We start from the raw sequence: 21,748 nt of genomic DNA on the forward strand, positions 1-21,748 counted from the left end.
TGGACATTCCTGCAGTCAGCATGCCAGTTGCACGCTCCCTCAGAACTTGAGACATACAGTGGGGAGAACAAGTATTTGATACACTGCCGATTTTGCAGGTTTTCCTACTTACAAAGCATGTAGAGGTCTATAATTGTTATCATAGGTACACAAAAACTGTGAGAGATGGAATCTAAAACAAAAATCCAGAAAATCACATTGTATGATTTTTAAGTAATTAATTTGCATTTTATTGCATGACATAAGTATTTGATACATCAGAACTTAATATTTGGTACAGAAACCTTTGTTTGCAATTACAGAGATCATACGTTTCCTGTAGTTCTTGACCAGGTTTGCACACACTGCAGCAGGGATTTTGGCCCACTCCTCCATACAGACCTTCTCCAGATCCTTCAGGTTTCGGGGCTGTCACCGGGCAATACGGACTTTCAGCCCCCTCCAAAGATTTTCTATTGGGTTCAGGTCTGGAGACTGGCTAGGACACTCCAGGACCTTGAGATGCTTCTTACGGAGCCACTCCTTAGTTACCCTGGCTGTGTGTTTCGGGTTGTTGTCATGCTGGAAGACCCAGCCACGACCCATCTTCAATGCTCTTACGAAGGGAAGGAGGTTGTTGGCCAAGATCTCACGATGCATGGCCCCATCCATCCTCCCCTCAATACGGTGCAGTCGTCCTGTCCCCATTGCAGAAAAGCATCCCCAAAGAATAATGTTTCCACCTCCATGCTTCACGGTTGGGATGGCGTTCTAGGGTTGTACTCATCCTTCTTCTTCCTCCAAACACGGCGAGTGGAGTTTAGACCAAAAAGCTCTATTTTTGTCTCATCAGACCACATGACCTTCTCCCATTCCTCCTCTGGATCATCCAGATGGTAATTGGCAAACTTCAGACAGGCCTGGACATGCGCTGGCTTGAGCAGGGGGACCTTGCGTGCGCTGCAGGATTTTAATTCATGACGGCGTAGTGTGTTACTAATGGTTTTCTTTGAGACTGTGGTCCCAGCTCTCTTCAGGTCATTGACCAGGTCCTGCCGTGTAGTTCTGGGCTGATCCCTCACCTTCCTCATGATCATTGATGCCCCACGAGGTGAGATCTTGCATGGAGCCCCAGACCGAGGGTGATTGACCGTTATCTTGAACTTCTTCCATTTTCTAATAATTGCGCCAACAGTTGTTGCCTTCACACCAAGCTGCTTGCCTATTGTCCTGTAGCCCATCCAATCCTTGTGCAGGTCTACAATTGTATCCCTGATGTCCTTACACAGCTCTCTGGTCTTGGCCATTGTGGAGAGGTTGGTGTCTGTTTGATTGAGTGTGTGGACAGGTGTCTTTTATACAGGTAACGAGTTCAAACAGGTGCAGTTAATATAGGTAATGAGTGGAGAAGAGGAGGGCTTCTTAAAGAAAAACTAACAGGTCTGTGAGAGCCAGAATTCCTACTGGTTGGTAGGTGATCAAATACTTATGTCATGCAATAAAATGCAAATTAATTACTAAAAATCATACAATGTGATTTTCTGGATTTTTGTTTTAGATTCCGTCTCTCACAGTTGAAGTGTACCTATATTAAAAAATGACAGACCTCTACACGCTTTGTAGGTAGGAAAACCTACAAAATTGTCAGTGTATCAAATACTTGTTCTCCCCACTGTATGGGGCATTGTGTTGTGTGAAAAAACGGCATGTTTTAGAGTGGGTTTTTATTGTCCCCAGCACAAGGAGCAGCTGTGTAATGATCATGCTGTTTAATCAGCTTCTTGATATACTACACCTGCCAGGTGAATGGATTATCTTGGCAAAGGAGAAATGCTCAATAACAGGGATGTCATTTTTTTGGGAGAAATAAGCGTTCTGAGCATATGGAACATTTCTGGGATCTTTTATTTCAGCTCATGAAGCATGGGACCAGCACTTTACATGTTGTGTTTATATTTTTGTACAGTATATATACAGTGCCTTCGGAAAGGTTTTAGACCCCTTGACTTTCTCACACATTTTGTTACATTACAGCCTTCTTCTGAAATTGATTAAATACATAAAAATCTCAGCAATCTACACACAATAACACATAATGACAAAGCATATCCTTGCTTCAGGGTCTGAGCTACAGGCAAGTTAGATTTGGGTATGTCATTTTAGGCAAAAAATGTGTAACCTTAAGAGGTTTTTAAACAAATCTAAATACAGTATATTTGAGATTCTTCATAGCCACCTTTTGCCTTGATGACAGCTTTGCACACTCTTGGCATTCTCTCAAAGACCTCCATTAGGTAGTCACCTGGAATGCATTTCAAGATGTGCAGATGTGCCTTCTTAAAAGACAATCTGTGGAATTTCTTTCCTTCTTAATGCGTTTGAGCCAAACATTTATGTTGTGACAAGGTAGGGGGGTGCACAGAAAATAGCCCTATTCGGTAAAAGATCAAGTCCATATTATGGCAAGAACAGCTCAAATAAGTAAAGAGAAACAACAGTCCATCATTACTTTAAGACATGAAGATCAGTCAATACGTAACATTTCAAGAACTTTGCAGTCACAAAAACCATCAAGCGCTATGATGAAACTGGCTCTCATGAGGACCGCCACAGGAAAGGAAGACCCAGAAGACCCATTACCATTCTCAGAAATTGCAGCCCAAATAAATGCTTCACAGAGTTCAAGTAACAGACACGTCTCAACATTAAATCTTCAGAGGACACTGTAAATCAGGCTCTCATGGTCGAATTGCTGCAAAGAAATCCCTACTAAAGGACACAAATAAGCAGAAGAGACTTGCTTGGGCCAAGAAACACGAGCAATTGACATTATACTGTTGGAAATTTGTCCTTTGGTCTGGAGTCCAAATTGGAGATTTTTGGTTCCAACCGCTGTGTCTTTGTGAGACGCGGTGAGGGTGAATGGATGATCTCCACGTGTATTTCCGACTCCCACTGGAGCAGGAGGTGTTATGGTGTGGGGGGGCTTTGCTGGTGATGCTGTCTGGGATTTACTTACTTAACCAGCATGGCTACCACAGCATTCTTCAGCGATACGCCATCCCATCTGGTTGGGCTTAGTGGGACTATCATTTGTTCTTCAACAGGACAATGACCCAACACACCTCCAGGCTGTGTAAGGGCTATTTTACCAAGAAGGAGAGTGATGGAGTGCTGCATATGATGACCTGGCCTCCAAAATCCCCTGACCTCAACCAAATTGAGATGGTTTGGGATGAGTCGGACCACAGAGTGAAGGAAAAGCAGCCAACAAGTGCCCAGCGTTTGTGGGAACTCCTTCAAGACCGTTGGAAAAGCATTTGTTATGGGACTGACACCAGGCGGTGTCAGAGGAAGGCCCTAGAAATTATCAAAGTCCCCAGCCACCCCAGTCATGGACTGTTCTTTCTACTACTGCATGGCAAGTGATACCAGAGTTCCAAGTCTAGGACAAACAGGCTTCTCAACAGTTTTTACCCCCAAGCCATAAGACTCCTGAACAGGTAACCGGGCTGTCATTCAGTGGCTATCCACACTACATACATAATTTTCCAGGTTCCCGTGAAATGATTGTAATGGCAGTCCACCAAAACTTACCTGCGAGTTTACTGATTACCAAGTGGTAGTCTGTTTAATTTCATTGTGTATTAAAAACACAATTGAGATCATTGTGAGGGGATTTTACCCGTGGTTAGTAGGGGGCATTGGTCTTCTTGGAAAATGTTGTCAGATAATTATTGTCTATTTGTCTATGTCATCCTTCTGTGTGCCCACAACACTATACGCTGTGGGGCAATATGGTGCATATGTTGCTGTGTATATGAGAGCATACGGGCGAATTCACTATTCATTTGGGGAAAATGATTATTTTACATAGGTTCTGTTTCATATGAACTTCCTCCAAAACCACATTCAATTTATTTCTTGCTGAAGATGTTTTTGTACTTCTTGGTAATTCATTTCAGAAAATTCAACGTTTGTCTGGCTGGTTGGTTAGCCTCAGTCTGTCATATGACCCTGTCCAAGCTCACAGACCCGAGACGCACAACCAAAGTCCAGAATTGGGATAGCTCTAACCTATCCCCTGTGCTGTGTCTGAGGTGTGTAAAAATGTAGCTGAGAATTACAAATACCCAGAACATTATTAATAATTCCAAACAAGGTGTAATGAAATGGTTATGTTGCAGCTGAAACTAACTGAAGGAGCTTGGTTAATGTATTATTTCCAGGACTGTCTCAATCCTAAAGTGAAAAATTAAACTTGAAAATAAAACATTACACAGAAATGTAACACTGTGCACACAAGTTTCAGCTTGTATAAATGGTTCTAAACAATTGAGGGTTTGGAATATAGCCAGTGCTACTTGAGTCCTTGGAGGTCAACACCGACAGTTGTAGAGTAGTTGAGGGTTTTGGGGTGTACATAGAAAGAGACTACCTTTTTTCTGTCTATGTAGAAAGTGCTTGGAGGTCTATGTAGAAAGTGCTAGTTGAGGGTTTGGTGATCTATAGACTGTGCTATTTGGGGGTTTCTGGTCGATAGACGGTGCTAGTTGAGGGTTTGGAGGTCCTGTCTGGTGAGGGATGTATTCCCTGAGAGAGGTGAACCCCATGCTGAGAGGGATAAGAGTCTCACCACAGTGGGCGCTACAGAGACGTTCAGAACAGATCACTGCACTACTCCAACAGGTGAGTCACTAACCATGTTTCAATCCAACCATTTAATGAGGAAGAATTACTTGACGCATGAAGAAAGTCACGACCAGGCTGAAACAGGAAATGTTGGTAAAATTGTAGACATTTTGGTGGAATCTTTTGTCTGTAAAATGTATCATGTGATAAATGGTCGGTGGAAATGCCTTGATGAGCAAATCTTGATATAATAACCATCATATCGAATTAAACTTGGCGTCACTCAATATGTTGTGTGGTCCTCCCAGTACGACTCAGGAAAGCATGCAGTTTATTAGGCTAGAGATTAAATAAGTTACGATGAACTTCACATGGTGGTGAAAGTGCAAGATGATGAGTTTGATGTTCCTTTCCAATAAATATCAAGGGTCTTATTCTGGTGATGCTTTGTTTTTAGTTTGACAAATGAAAAGAATCTTGCTCTTATCCATACAGAATCTCATGTAGACTAGCCAACCCGCACTGTATCTGTGAGCTGTTGGCTAGAGCACACATGCCAAGACCAGAGTGGGCACATTGGCTATTTAAAAACTTCTTAGGGCTAGACCCCTTCTCCATTTCCTGTCTGAATGACGTGCTCAAATTAAACTGCCTGTTGCTCAGGCCCTGAAGCCAGGATATGCATATAATTGGTATCATTTGAAAGAAAACACTTTGAAGTTTGTATTAATGTTAAAATAATGTAGAAGAATATAACAATAGATATGGTAGGAGAAAATCCAAAGAAAAACCAACCAGAATTGTTTTTGAGAGAGACCATCCTCTCAGAATGACAACTATGAGGCTAATTTTGAAAATTAGCTCCCTGGATACAATTCCTTCCACAGGGTGTCAGCAGTCTGTTCAAGGTTCCAAAACTAAGAAATACCCGTTTTAGTACAGGGACACAGATCAGTCACACTTGTGAAGATGCTGGAGGATACCGGTACAAAAGTATCTATATCCACGGTAAAACGAGGCCTATATCGACATAACCTGAAAGGCCGCTCGGCAAGGAAGAAGCCACTGCTCCAGAACCACCATTAAAAAAAGTCAGACTACGGTTTGCAACTGCACATGGGGAAAAAGATCATACTTTTTGGAGAAATGTCCTCTGGTCTGGCGAAACAACAATAGAACTGTTTGGCAATAATGACCATTATGTTTGGAGGAAAAAGGGGGATGCTTGCAAGCTGAAGACCACCATCCCAACTGTGAAGCACGGGGTGGCAGCATCATGTTGTGGGAGTGCTTTGCAGCAGGAGGGAGTGGTGCACTTCACCAAATAGATGGCATCATGAGGGAGGACAATTATGTGGATATATTGAACCAACATCTCACGACATCAGTCAGGAAGTTAAAGCTTGGTCGCGAATGGGTCTTCTAAATGGACATTGACCCCAAGCGTATTTCCAAATTTGTGGCAAAATGGCTTAAGGACAACAAAGTCAAGGTATTGGAGTGGCCATCACAAAGCCCTGACCTCAATCCCATAGAAAATTTGTGGGCAGAACTGAAAAAGCGTATGTGAGCATTGGAAGCCTACAAATATTACTCAGTTACACCAGCTCTGTCAGGAGGAATGGGCCAAAATTCACCCAACTTATTGTGGGAAGCTTGTGGAAGGTTATCTGAAATGCTTGACCGAAGTTAAACAATTTTAAAGCCATCGCATGCATAAATGTATTTTGTCCTCCCACACCAAACGAGATCAGGTTAAAATATCAAAACAAACTCTGAACCAATTACATTAATTTGGGGAGAGGTCGAAAAGCATTAAACATTTATGGCAATTTAGCAAGCTTGTTCTTGCTAGCTAATTTGCCCTGGGATATAAACATTAAGTTGTTATTTTACGTGAAATGCACAAGGTCCTCTACTCCGACAATTAATCCACTCATAAAATGGTCAACCGAATCGTTTCTAGTCAACTGTCCTCCTTCCAGGCTTTTTCTTCTCTTGCCTTTATATTGTGATTGGCAACTCATAAATTAGGTGTATTACAGCCACTGACCTTGTTCGTCTTTCAGTCACCCATGTGGGTATAACCAATGAGGAGATGGCACGTGGGTACCTGCTTCTATAAACCAATGAGGAGATGGGAGAGGCAGGACTTGCAACACAATCTGCGTCACAAATAGAACTGACTTCTAGTTTAGCCCTTGGCAACGCAGACGCTTGTTGGCGTGCGAGAGCAGTGTGGGTGCAATCATTTAATAATATAGATTACTGAATGTATTTTTCAACGCTCGCACACGCAACGCGAACAGTGTAGTCAGCCTGTAACTGACCTAAGACGAGTTTTTACTAGGATTAAATGTCAGGAATTGTGAAACTGAGTTTAAATGTATTTGGCAAAGGTGTATGTAAACTTCCGACTTCATCTTCATATATGTGTGTGTGTTTTAATATCCATCATTTTTATGATTGATTATTTATTTGAATTGCGCTCCCCCCAGTTCCACTGGAAGTTTTCCTGCTAGCGGGACGCCTAGCCCTTAAACCTCTTATGGCTGCGATCCCCGTACAGGGATCAACATCAGGGGAAATTTCAGAGTGACAACTAAAAATACAACTTCGTAACATTAAACATTCTTGAAAATGCAAGTGTCTTACATCCTTCAAAAGATTAGAATCTTGGTAATCAAACTACGTTTTCCGATTTAAAATAGCTATTACAGAGAACAAATACCATGCTTTTGTTTGAGAAGAGCGATCAACAACAAAAAACATTTTCCGCCATGACAGTTTTTACACATTCACATCTGAAGGTAAAATTATGACTTACATACATTCTGATATCTTGCTCTTATTTCTCTTCTTGAGGGTCCCAGTGATCAAATGAAGTGCCGTTTTCTTTGATAAAATCCATTTTTTATAGCCTAAATCGAAACATTTTGTAAACCGTTTGTGCCGTGAATTCCATCTCTTATCAAATTTTTACTGAGCATTCGACGTAATTACACACAGTAAACAATAGTTTATCTAGTCATGGTTGGTTTCAGTGCTAACCTCTGGATGTTTGCAACACAGCCAAACTTGATTGTTTTTTTTGCGGGGAGTATTGACCGAAGTGAACTGATTTGAAGACAACGAGCTATGACTTCATTGCGCACCAATAATTTTAGCGAAGCTTCTTTGATTGACTGTATTTCTGCCCAATGACCACTGATCTTCTTGAAATCTAGCTGGGTAGATAGCCAATGAGCTGAGGTAAACGCCAGTATGTGATGGTTATGGGTTGGACCACCATTCCTTGTTTGTAAATGCACGCGTAATGAACTCCATTCTCGCCTTGACCATCAGAGTAGTTGCAGTGACGCTTGTTACGAACAGCAGAATTTTGGAAAGTAGTATTTTGGAAAGTTTTTTTTCAACAATTTCATAGAAGACATCATGGCGAATAAATCAGGAAAAGCGAAGTCCAAGTCTAAGTATACAGATTTGCACCAGATTATAGAAGAGATTGATCGGGAAAGTGACAGATTTTTTGTTTGAGGAATCTTTGAGTATTATGATTCAAACAGGAGCTGAGGAGCTGTTTCTGCAAGGACAGGACATACTTCTGGACGGGTAAGTGCTAATGCCGTTTTATGAAATATAAATATATATAAAAATATATATTTTTGCAAAAAAATAAATATAGATATTTAGTTATTTTTTGCAATTTGCAATGAAATGTGTAAAATACACATTGGCTATAGTGTGTGTGTGTGTGTGTGTGTATATGTACGACCCATAACCTGTGTGTGTGTGTGTGTGTATATGTATATACACAGTGGGGCAAAAAAGTATTTAGTCAGCCACCAATTGTGCAAGTTCTCCCACTTAAAAAGATGAGAGAGGCCTGTAATTTTCATCATAGGTAAACTTCAACTATGACAGACAAAATGAGAAAGAAAAATCCAGAAAATCACATTGTAGGATTTTTTATGAATTTATTTGCAAATTATGGTGGAAAATAAGTATTTGGTCAATAACAAAAGTTTATCTCAATACTTTGTTATATACCCTTTGTTGGCAATGACAGAGGTCAAACATTTTCTGTAAGTCTTCACAAGGTTTTCACACACTGTTGCTGGGATTTTGGCCCATTTCTCCATGCAGATCTCCTCTAGAGCAGTGATGTTTTGGGGCTGTTTCTGGGCAACACGGACTTTCAACTCCCTCCAAAGATTTTCTATGGGGTTGAGATCTGGAGACTGGCTAGGCCACTCCAGGACCTTGAAATGCTTCTTACGAAGCCACTCCTTCGTTGCCTGGGCGGTGTGTTTGGGACCATTGTCATGCTGAAAGACCCAGCCACATTTCATCTTCAATGCCCTTGCTGATGGAAGGAGGTTTTCACTCAAAATCTCACGATACATGGCCCCATTCATTCTTTCCTTTACATTGATCAGTCGTCCTGGTCCCTTTGCAGAAAAACAGCACCAAAGCATGATGTTTCCACCCCCATACTTCACAGTAGGTATGGTGTTCTTTGGATGCAACTCAGCATTCTTTGTCCTCCAAACACGACGAGTAGAGTTTTTACCAAAATTTATATTTTGGTTTCATCTGACCATATGACATTCTCCCAATCTTCTTCTGGATCATTCAAATGCTTTCTAGCATACTTCAGACGGGCCTGGACATGTAATGGCTTAAGCAGGGGGACACGTCTGGCACTGCAGGATTTGAGTCCCTGGCGGCGTAGTGTGTTACTGATGGTAGGCTTTGTTACTTTGGTCCCAGCTCTCTGCAGGTCATTCACCATGTGGTTCTGGGATTTTTGCTCACCGTTCTTGTGATCATTTTGACCCCACAGGGTGAGATCTTGCGTGGAGCCCCAGATCGAGGGAGATTATCAGTGGTCTTGTATGTCTTCCATTTCCTAATAATTGCTCCCACAGTTGATATCTTCAAACCAAGCTGCTTACCTATTGCAGATTCAGTCTTCCCAGCCTGGTGCAGGTCTACAATTTTGTTTCTAGTGTCCTTTGACAGCTCTTTGGTCTTGGCCATAGTGGAGTTTGGAGTGTGACTGTTTGAGGTTGTGGACAGGTGTCTTTTATACTGATAACAAGTTTAAACAGGTGCCATTAATACAGGTAACGAGTGGTGGACAGAGGATCCTCTTAAAGAAGAAGTTACAGGTCTGTGAGAGCCAGAAATCTTGCTTGTTTGTAGGTGACCAAATACTTATTTTCCACCATAATTTGCAAATAAATTAATAAAAAATCCTACAACGTTTTTCTCATTTTGTCTGTCATCGTCGAAGTGTACCTATGATGAAAATTACATGCCTCTCTCATCTTTTTAAGTGGGAGAACTTGCACAATTGGTGGCTGACTAAATACTTTTTTGCCCCACTGTATATATTCCATGTCAGATATATATATATTTTCCATTTTTTATTCAAATGGAATGGAGTAGAACAGCAAACACACACATGGCCACTGTACCTGCTACTCCTCTCCATTTCCATATGAAATAGCCATTGGGTGCTGTTCGGGGGAGGGCAGGCCCACAACCTTAGTGACTGTTCCTTCTGCTCTATACAATACATATATGTTTATTTTATGATAAAAGGCTCATACAATACAAATATTTTTTTACATGTTTTCTTTCACAGTAATAGCGACTCTGACTGGGAGCCCCCGGTGCCAAGCTGCCTGCTCTAACTCTGCCCCCTCTACTCCTGCCTCCAGTGGTGTTCATATGCCACAGTTCATTACTGCAGGCATGACTGTGCCTCAGGGCCAAAAGGGCACAGCACGGAGGCGTCGTTGTGTTCTCGGTCGCATGACCTGCACCACCTGTTCAGTTTGCTTCTGCTTTACATCAGAAAGAGACTGCTATGGGACATGGCACAATATTGTGTAGAGGACTTCCAAAGGGTCTACTGTTTTTTTTAAATATTTTTTTTTCTAATATTTTTTAACGTTTTTATATATTTTTTGGTGTGTTAGAATTGTTTTTTGATATGTTGTATGTAGTTATTTGCACTGTTGTATATAGTTATAGGTCATTTCAGCAATTCGGCCACTTGGGTACATTTGGGCAACTTGTGTGGGACATATTTCATGCTAAATATCATGTAGCTCACCCATTCCTGAAGTTATCAGTCTGAAACTTTGCACACCTACACTTGCCCTCTTGTGTTATCCATCAAAAATATATCCAGCATCCTATCCGACTGTGTGGCTATTCTAGTACATGTGAAAGATGATGCTACAAAAAAAAAAAACAGAAAACGTATGCTCTTTCTTTCTCTTTTCTTGCACCAGATCTACTGTGTTATATTCTCCTATATTCAATTAACATTTCCACAAACTTCAGAATCTTTCCATTCAAATGATACCAAGAATATGCATATCCTTGCCTCTGGGGTTGAGCTACAGGCAGTTAGATTATGGTATGTCTTCAGGTGGAAATTGAGAACAAGGGATGCAGCTAGAGGTTATTAAAGGTTTTAATGCAACAGTTTTTGTGACAACCATCAGAGTTGAACATGTGATTGAAACCCATTAACACTTTTTTTTCATTACATGGGAATTTAACCACTGCACTGTCTTCACATGCATACTTATTTATTTTGTTGAGAAATATTTGTTTTAGGCATTCAATTCTTCACATTTTGCAATGGTGAGAAGAGAACATTTTGCTATTGTACTGTATAACACATCATGCAATTCAATTCATTTTGCCATAGGGAAGAGAACCAACTTGTAGTTTTCTAACCATTTTGAAATGACTTATGTCATATTAATGACATCTGCGTGAGAGAGAATAGTAATTCAAACTCTCAACAGTAAGTTGAGACCCCAACTGAGTTTTGTTGGGGGCTCCCTAGCAGCCAGGGACCCTAGGCGATTGCCTATGTTGCTTATGCCTGGGTCCGGCCCTGCACACACCATAAATATATATTTTTTTATTCAGGTTATCAAACCAGGATGTGGGTTTTAATTTCTATTAAATGTTAGCTTTCTCCAAAATGACTAAACTGCATATAACGTGTTGAAGGATAGATTTAGTCATGTCATACTGATGCATCAACGTAACGATCACGCTGTTTAATCCACTTCTTGATATGCCACACGTGTCAAATGGATGGATTATCTTGGCAAAGGAAAAATGCTCACAAACCGGGATGTAAAGAAATTTGTGCACAATTTGAGAGAAGCTTTATGTGCGTATGGACATTTCAGCCCATGAAACATGGGACCAACCCATTACATGTTGCGTTTATATTTTTGTTCCATGTAGATAAGTCCCCTTTCTGTCTTCTCTACAGGGAGAGCAGAAACCATTCAAGGAAGTTATTGACATTAGCTCAGGTGATTCACACAGGACCGGGATAAAACCAATCTCCTTTGTGCGACAGGTGTGGTCTCTATCTTTCTGTCTCACTCCCCCACTCACTCTTCTGCCCTCTCTTTCGCTCACTCACGCTCACTCTTTTCTGCTCTCGCTGTGGATCTGTCTATGACCAAGTATCTTGCAGTCTCTGTCTTCAGCTCTGTGTCTGTGTGCTGTCTGTCAGGTCCTGTCGGTCTGTCTGTACCCTGAGCTCCTGCATGATGACACACTTCCTGTGGACGTCAGGCAGAGAGCCCAGAGGCTGCTGGGAGAGTGTGATGGGGGCAGTGTGGGTAAGTTGGTTGTTTATGCGTCATACTCATCTCATCACTTAGGCAGTGAATACAGCAGTAGGCCTACTTATGGTATGTTTGGTTTAAATTATGTTAAAGGGTACTTTTGTTTTAGTGATTGATCTGGTTGGTTGATTGATTCATTAATTGGCTGTTTTGTAATAGGTTCATACACAGACTCCTGTGGGCTGCCTCATGTTCAGCGCAGCGTTGCAGAGTTCATCACTGGTCGAGATGGAGGAGTGCCTTCCTATCCCCACAACATCTTCATCTCTGCTGGCTCACAGACAGCTCTGAAAGTAAGAATATAACAACCCCAGATCTTCACTCTAAACTGTACGACCATACCAACCAGATGTCTACTGTAGACTTCTATTTTCAATAGATATATTGGTAAGATTGTACAGCCTGCAGGTATAATGCACTATGATGCAGTTATAATGCATAGTAAGATTTGTGATGAGCATTTCGTATGCCCTTATTATTCCCCCTCCTACACACGACCCTCCTACAGGTGATGCTAAAGCTGTTGGTGAGAGGGAAGGGTGTGTCCCAAACGGGTGTGTTGACCCCCCAGCCCTGCCCCCACACCCTGCCCATGCTGCTGGAGGAGGTAGGGGCTGTCCTGGTGCCTTACCAGCTGAGTGAGGAGCAGGGCTGGGCCCTGGAGCCAGGGGAGCTGCACCGAGCCCTTACCGCCTCTAGAGGGCACTGCAGGCCCAGAGCGCTCTACATCAGCAACCCTGGTATCCCCACTGGTCTGTAGTCAAGTTCGGATGTCATTGTGTGCAATGCTTTAAATTGATTAAATTAAATTATAAGCTATTAAATTGACATAGTAGTTTGAAGTTTAACAAAGTCTTGAGTCCATAGGCCTTTCTATAGATCCCATTTTAATCGTAGCATGCAGGGCTCTAGCCTTTTGGGGGCCTTAAGTGAGATTCGGTTGACATCGGAGGGAAAAATGTGTTAATTTCCTGTAGTTCACACATTTTGCTCTGCTGCTTACACATTTATGCAGTTGTAAAGCATGTTATCAGCAGTTCTACAAATTTAGCCATGAGGCGGGGATAGGTTTTTGCAATTTTATAACAAATTTCATGCAATTCTACTCATTTTGCAATGGGGCAGAAATACATTTTTTGTCATTCTAAAGCTAATTTCCTGCAATTCTATATACGTTTTGACATGACTTAAACCATGATATCTGAGTGAGAGTGCCTAACAAAATAAATGGGGGGGCCCTCTGTAGGTCAGGGCCCTGACTATTCTAACTCTCAACAGTAAGCGGCCAGGGTCCCTAAGCACTTATGCCTCGAGCCGGCCCTGGTATTGTGTGATAGCTAGGTGTTTTCTTTGGCAACATGCCCATAAAGGTTTCCTGTGACATTTTATCTTTAAGATGATATTATCACTATCTCACCATACTGTCATTTTCCCTCCCTAACAGGTCATGTACAGAGCAGGAAATCTATAGAATGGGTGATTCAGTTTGCTGCGGAAGAGAGGCTCTTCCTATTGGTCAATGAGGTGATATTGATAAGTATTGGAGATCAGGGGGTCATTTATAACCGTTGCTCAAATTGCACACTAAGTATCTGCATGCGCCATTTCTGAAAGGACTGCACAAGTACAAACATATTGAGAATTATTAACTTGGTGCAGGCCATACATATGCATTTTCCCCGTTATAAATCAGACCTGTCCTGAAACTGTGGCTCGTTAACGAGCACTAAAATGCTGATCATTCACCTTTCAGGATAACAATAACGCTATTATTTGTTGTATACTTTGGAAGTATTCGAATTAGGCCGATGTAGTTTTCTAAAGGCAACAGCAAACTTGATCAAATAGCCTACATTTATTTGGAGGTGATGGAAGAATGTTCAACATTTTCAGTGACACTTGCTGTAGGCCTAGGCTATCTAACAGACAAAAAGTTTATGAAAGACAACCACAATTGCAAATTGCTATGGACCTGTAAACAGACCGTTTGAATTTAATAGGGCCTATTGTTATGCGTTGACTTTTTATCCAACTTATGCTGCAGTGGGGAATCCTAAAACATTGTCTACTTATAGTGGCAGCCTACACACAGATCAACTGTCTGTTCACCTGTTAAAATCTACTGTATGTTATAAACCACGCTTCCTTTCTGATGCATAGAGCAACATACTTGAAATAATAGCGTATCTAATAGGCCCAATTAAATCAGAGATGCGCATGGTAATTTGTGTAGGCTAAGGCTACTTCAGGGATATGAACCCACCATTGCCAGAAAAGGTGAATAATTTATTCTGCAATGGTTATGAAAATATGTATTATGTCTATAAATGCAATATTGTTTACTGGAGAAATTTGAAATGACAGTATTCAGATAAATAAATAAACTGCACTCTGGAATAGATGACATAGAGAAAAGTACTTGAAATAGCTTATCTATTTGCTACTGTGAAGGGGGTCCAATTAAACGAGAGATGGGACAAATATTATCCTTGTTGTAGGCCTGTGCTACCTCGTGAGTTTGAAACCATCACAGAAAGGGTGATGAATGTATTATGCAATGATCATGGAAATGAAATAAATAGTAGCCTGGGAAATACAGCAGATGCCCTTTTCTAACGATTTTAAAATGCAAATATAAACTAAATAGATTTTCTCTCTTCTGGCAAATGATTGCATCTTGTTATTAACCTGTATATTGTTCTAAGTGTGTCCATCATAGGCTATTCCCCATTTTCACAAAATACCAATCTACTTGCCTGCTTTCAATGCTTTACTTCAACCACTAGAAACTGTGTGTATACATGGTATAACATTTGCATGATGGTGAGCACATGGTCACATCAAGTTTTATAAATGCCAGCTTTTGTGTGAACTGGCACCAACTAGTTTTGGGGTCTTTTTTGTATTTACACAGTTTATAAATGAGGTCCTGGGGGTTAGGCTGTGGGCGCAGGTTACACAGGGTGTCCAAATATCAGAACTACACTTTTGGTTTGGTAGTGCATGAAAATAACACCTGGTAGGTCTACTTTACAGTTGCCTGAACACCTGTTACACATTAGGATGAGCAGTGGGAGAGAATGGGCTTTTCTCTATGTCACTGTCTCTCACTTTTCTAGCCTTCATCTCTTTACTTGTCCTTCCTGCTCTGTCTAGGTGTATCAGGACTGTGTGTATGGGGAGGGCATGGAGTTTATGTCCTATAAGAGGGTCCTGTTTGAAATGGGTCAGCAGTACTCTGAGATGGTAGAACTGGCCTCCTTTCACTCCATATCCAATGGCATCATGGGAGAGTGAGTCTTGCAGTAGATCCACTTCATTCACATACTATAGTTGGCCATGTCACCAATGTCTGGAGATGATTTATTAAATGAAACACCAAAATGTTTACAAATGAAAGGCAAATGCTTAGCCCTAATGATTTATAATCATTGCAGCCTTTCTGCCCTGTTAAACTGCTGTGTCCCCTATGTGCCCTGTGCCCTTTGCCTCCTGTTCCCCCTGGCTGTGTGTAGGTGTGGGCTGCGTGCGGGGTACATGGAGCTGGTGAATGTGGACCCAGCAGTGATGGTGTTTGCTAAGACCCTCCTGTGTACTGACATCAATGCCCCCGTCATAGGACAGATCGCCCTAGAAATAATGGTTAACCCTCCAAGACCTGGAGACCCCTCCCATAGCAAGTATACACAGGTACTTATGAGTAAGGAATTCCTGCATTAGTCACAGTAGTCTCCAAAATTCTTAGTCTCGTATTAACTCAAATGTTAAAAAGGAGGTCATCATTACACAGGTTCAGTATTATATATTATCTGTGTTAATGTGTGATGTGTTAGTTACTGCTCTCTCTGTCTCCACCAAAGGAGATTCTGACCAATCGGATCACCCTGGCCCAGAATGCTCAGCGGGCTTGGGAGTTTCTGATTGGTCTTCCGGGGGTGAGCTGTCAGCCAGTGACGGGAGGTATTTTTATCTACCCCCGTCTGAGCCTTCCCCCTGAGGCAGTGGAACAGGCCAGGGTGGGCACACAGACTTCCACTATACCCCTCTATAGCACCAATACACTGCCGACCTACACATGGCAACAGTAAAACTAATATTGCAGTACTAACCTGCAGGTTGTCAAATTATGTTAGGTTAGCTGTCTTTTATCAAGTGTCACATTCGTCATTGGTTACAGGTAGTAGTCTTCATCTACTTCTTTTTTTTTTCTCCGCTTCCTCTGTCTGTAGTCTGACGGATTGGAGGCAGACGTGCTATACAGTCAGAGCCTACTCGATAAGGAGGGTGTGTGTGTGGGAGCAGGGTGTGAGCAGAGAGAGGACAAATACCACATCAGGTAATTGTGAGTGTGTGCAGAGGCACATGGGCACACAGGGGCACACAGGGGCACATGCCCCCTCAGATATGTTTTGTTAAACAATAGTGCTCAGCATAAGCAGCATGTCTCCCACAGCATTCTGTAACGATACACCATCCCATCTGGTTTGAACTTAGTGGGACTATCATTTGTTTTTCAACAGGGCAATGACCCAAATGAGGCCAGATCATCTGACGCAGCATTCCATCACTCCTTGGTCAAATAGCCTTTACACAGCCTGGAGGTGTGTTGGGTCACTGTCCTGTTGAAAAATAAATGATAGTCCCACTAAGGTCAAACCAGATGGGATGGTGTATCGCTGCAGAATTCTGTGATAGTCATGCTGCTTATGTGTGCCTTGAATTATAAATAAATCACTGAAAGTGTCACAAGCAAAGCACCATCACACCTCCTCCATGCTTTACAGTAGGAAATATACATGCAGAGATCATCCGTTCACCTACTCTGCATCTCACGACACAGCGGTTGGATCCAAAAATCTCACATTTGGACTCATCAGATTTTCACTGGTCTAATGTCCATTGCTTATGTTTCCTGGCCCAAGCAAATCTTGTCTTACTGGTGTCCTTTAGTAGTGGTTTCTTTGCAGCAATTCAACCATGACGGCCTGATTCAAGCAGTGGTTGAGGTGCAGTTAACACTAATGAACTTATCCTCTGCAGCAGAGGTAACTCTGGGTCTTCCTTTCCTGTGGCCGTCTTCATGAGAGCCAGTTTCATAATAGCGCTTGATGGTTTTTGTGACTGCACTTGAAGAAACTTTCAAAGTTCTTAAATGTCCAGATTGACTGACCATGTCTTAAAGTAATGATTGACTTATTTCTCTTTGCTTATTTGAGCTGTTCTTGCCATAATATGGGCTTGGTCTTTTACCAAATAGGGCTATCTTCTGTATACCACCACTACCTTGTCACAACACAACTGATTGGCTCAATCTGTAATGAACACAAGGGGAGGCGGAGCTGGTTTCAAGCGCAGGGCGCAGCAGGTGTTTATTGCAAAGGACCACAGGAAGAGGCAGGTAGCTGGGTCCAGGGGCAGGCAGAAGGTCATACACAGGAGGAGGCAGGTAGCAGGGTCCAGGGGCAGGCAGAAGGTCATACACAGGGGGTCCAAAAGGTCCAAAAGGGCAACAGTACAGGCAGGGAAAAGGCTAGTAACGTAGTCTGGGAGATCAGGCAATAGGTAGATAACAGGAAATCCAATAAAGTATAGGCAAAAGGCACCGTTAGTTTTTGCCTGCCTGCCTGCCTCACTATCACACATGGGAGGAGTAAACACAGGAAAAACAGCACTCCAAAAGAGTCACATTACAAACAATACCTCACAATGACGTGGTGCAAAAAAAATGAACTAAATAGTGTGTGATAATGACATACAGGTGTGTGAATAGGTGATTAGAATTCAAGTGATTGGGATCTGGAGAGTGAGCTGCGTTCAGTGGATCGATGTGTTTGAGGAGACGTTACACAATCAGTGTAGAAAATAGCAAAAATAAAGAAACCCTTGAATGAGTAGGTTTGTCCAAACTTTTGACTGGTACTGCATATTTCTCTCTGTAATACTACTTGCCACCTAGTAATTGTATGAAGTTGTCTATAGCTAGCCCAAATAGGTTTCCAACCTCATAACTAGCTACAAAGACACTTGAGGCTGTCAATAAAGTTAGACAGTTTGTATAACTATCTTAATTGTCATTCCTGCTGGCAAGGTTGGTAGACTTTAGAAAAGCAAGCAATTTCTAAATGTACTGAATAAGACTCAGTCCTTTCATTCTTTACCTAGATTTTATGTTTAGTTTCTTTAAAAAAAAACAAATTCACCAGTCAGGACAATACAGAGAGCACAAGAGCTATGCTTAGATATACAGAAAAATAAACATATTTATTTTTTATTTATTTTTACATATAATTAAGCTTAATGATTGTTTGTTTGAAAAACGCAAAAACAGTTATGGACATGGGGGCCTACGATTTGCCCTCTCAGATTTTTGTGGTGTGTGAGATTAGTACATTAAAATGTTTGTTTGTGCGTCATCCCTCCCAGACTGTGCGTGCTGACCCCCTCTGCCACTCTAGAGAAGGTCCTGGCATGCCTCGGCTCGTTCCACCTGCACTTCCTGGACCAGTTCTCCCAGCATGCTTAGGGACCGAGAGCCACAGTCTGCCACAGACATCTCCAGGACAGGGAGCTGGACGTTCTGAACACATTGTACTGGACATCTACCAAAGAGAGAGACGAAGGCCCTATAAATTATTGATCATGGGGAACCTCTGAGTAAACAAATGTAATAGGTCTGGACTGAAAAATTGTCACACAGCTTAGTTCATTTTTTGATTTGTTATATTATTTTCACTGCATCAGGGATATCATACACAGATGTTTTTGCTTTACAGCCTTCAGTTTGTGTGTAGGTGCCTCTGAGTAGCAAAAAGCAGGTTGGTGATTATTGTCATGAGTCTTGCCCTGAAGGTAAAACTGAGCGTTTTCCGCTAGATGGGACAGCTGCAAAGTCAAAATTGTCTGTATCACAAAATTATCTTTTTAATCTTAATTTAAGGATAGGGTTACGCATTAGTTAGCAGTGTGGTTAAGGTTAGGTTTAACATCTGATTTTAGGACTTTGTGGCTGTGCCAGCTAGTGACTGCTATGCCAGCTGGTGACCACTCCGCAGAGCTGATTCCAGGGCAAAACTTATGACAATAAATATTAACCTGCTAACAAAACAGTAACTGTGTAAGAACTCAATTCCTTGACATTTTGTGATATGCATGTGACCTTACATTTAACATTAGATTATGAATGCAAAGACAGGATAGACAGCCATTGGAAATAAAAAAAACACACACATTATGCTGTCTCAGAAGAATGCTTCCACCTTAGAAGGATGTAGAGAATATAGCTAATCAGAAGAGAACCAGTGTGCGTTTGCAAAAGCCATATACTCGGCATTTACATTTTCCCATGTATTTCTAGAGCGAATTAAAATGGCTACATTGTTCTGAAATAGGCTACGTTTTGTTAAATACAATTTTTATTCCCTTATATAGTTTAATTTATTCATTGTCTGTTAAATATTAATTCCTATGTTAATTTGGTGCACTAGGCTAAAGTATAGGCTGCTGATGAGAATTCTTCTTCTTCTTCGGGATTTGGTTGGCAGATCGCATCAAACTTTTTGGTGCATACACCGCCATCTACTGTACTGGTGTACTGCTGTGTGAGGCCATTCACGGCCTACCTACATAAAATATGGTAATGCAAAAATTGTATTACGGTAATACAACATTGGGGGGAAAGGAAAATTGTACTGTCAACTATTAGCCCTCTCTAAAAAAAAATATTTAAACAACACCACCCAATTCCACTATTTAACCCTATCTAACTCTCCTCCAGACCAAGATAACACTACCACTCAACACCCCCTCAGCTGTTCTGCAGTAAATCCTCACAATCCCAAGTACTTATCTGCCGCTGCCACCACAGTCTTCTATTTTCTGTGACTTTCCATCCATTTCTGCAGTACAATGAACAACCATGGCTATAAATGCTATAAAGCCCACTTCACTGAAACACATTCCTCCCATCACTCTCTTGTGGTCTCTGCCTACTCACAGGAATCCTCTCAGGATCCCTCATCCTGTAACCATCTTCCTCTACCACTCTCTTTACTGCTTTGGCATATGACACTTTCTCTTCTAATCTAACCCTGGCAACCTAAATCTGCCTTTCTCTCAATGGACCCCTCCGATCTCCAGCCCGCTGGGCACCCCCATAACTATCACACACAACTTTCTCCACCGATACCCCACATTCCCTCATCTCATGCCCTCCTGCAGACTTTTCACATCTAGTCATCTCCCTCCTGCAGACTTCTCACATCTAGTCATCTCCCTCCTGCAGACTTCTCACATCTAGTCATCTCCCTCCTGCAGACTTCTCACATCTAGTCATCTCCTTCCTGCAGACTTCTCACATCTAGTCATCTCCCTCCTGCAGACTTCTCACATCTAGTCATCTCCCTCCTGCAGACTTCTCACATCTAGTCATCTCCCTCCTGCAGACTTCTCACATCTAGTCATCTCCCTCCTGCAGACTTCTCACATCTAGTCATCTCCCTCCTGCAGACTTCTCACATCTAGTCATCTCCCTCCTACACTCTGCTGCAACATACCCATAAACTTGTCATCTAAAACGCCATAGTATTTTCAGAACAAAAACTCTAACTGACACTTCCTACCTTGACCTTATCTGGCAAAGACTCTGCATCAAAACTTAGCATGACAGACAGTCGTCTCTGTTTCCCTATGCTCTCCACTGGATCTACGTCTCACCAAACTGCGAGCGTCACATACACCAGGAATCTTCCATTTCAACTGCTCCTCCTCAACACTTATCACTCCTTTCATCTGGGCCCTGCTCCAGAGAGCAAAGCAAGTCACAATTCTTATCCCTAATCGTGTAATCCGGAGCTCCCGCTCCCTCTGGGTGGAGGAAACACAATAAATCATCACAAATCCACTATGAGTTATCTTCACCAATTCAACAGTCCCCAGCCTCTCCTCCAGTCAACCTATCCTCCACCCAGCCTCTCCTCCAGTGAACCTATCCTCCAACCAACCTCTCCTTCAGTCAACCTCTCCTCCAGTCAACCTCTCCTTCAGTCAACCTATCCTCCACCCAACCTCTCCTCCAGTCAACCTCTCCTCCTCCACCCAACCTCTCCTCCAGTCAACCTATCCTCCACCCAACCTCTCCTTCAGTCAACCTCTCCTCCACCCAACCTCTCCTCCAGTCAACCTATCCTTCACCCAACCTCTCCTCCAGTCAACCTATCCTCCACCCAACCTCTCCTCCAGTCAACCTATCCTCCACCCAACCTCTCCTCCAGTCAACCTCTCCTCCAGTCAACCTCTCCTCCAGTCAACCTATCCCCTACCCAACCTATCCTCCACCCAACCTCTCCTCCACCCAACCTCTCCTCCAGTCAACCTCTCCCCCAGTCAACCTCTCCTCCAGTCAACCTCTCCTCCAGTCAACCTATCCTCCACCCAACCTCTCCTCCAGTCAACCTCTCCTC

General features: G+C 42.2%; 1 protein-coding gene across 1 annotated transcript; it reads left to right on the top strand.

Annotated features, from left to right (window-relative positions):
- The first annotated feature begins 4,314 nt into the window (after positions 1-4,314).
- LOC109902804 (alanine aminotransferase 2) lies at positions 4,315-19,521 on the top strand. The gene is made up of 11 exons (XM_020499451.2): positions 4,315-4,668; positions 11,927-12,016; positions 12,176-12,284; positions 12,450-12,583; positions 12,799-13,042; positions 13,735-13,814; positions 15,447-15,583; positions 15,806-15,980; positions 16,151-16,306; positions 16,520-16,626; positions 18,714-19,521. Exons 1-11 carry the CDS (start codon positions 4,564-4,566, stop codon positions 18,811-18,813), a joined length of 1,437 nt encoding a protein of 478 aa, XP_020355040.1. The 5' UTR covers positions 4,315-4,563; the 3' UTR covers positions 18,814-19,521.
- Positions 19,522-21,748: the final 2,227 nt, after the last annotated feature.

This window comes from Oncorhynchus kisutch, linkage group LG13 (assembly GCF_002021735.2).
Source record: "Oncorhynchus kisutch isolate 150728-3 linkage group LG13, Okis_V2, whole genome shotgun sequence".
Lineage (NCBI taxonomy): Eukaryota > Metazoa > Chordata > Actinopteri > Salmoniformes > Salmonidae > Oncorhynchus > Oncorhynchus kisutch.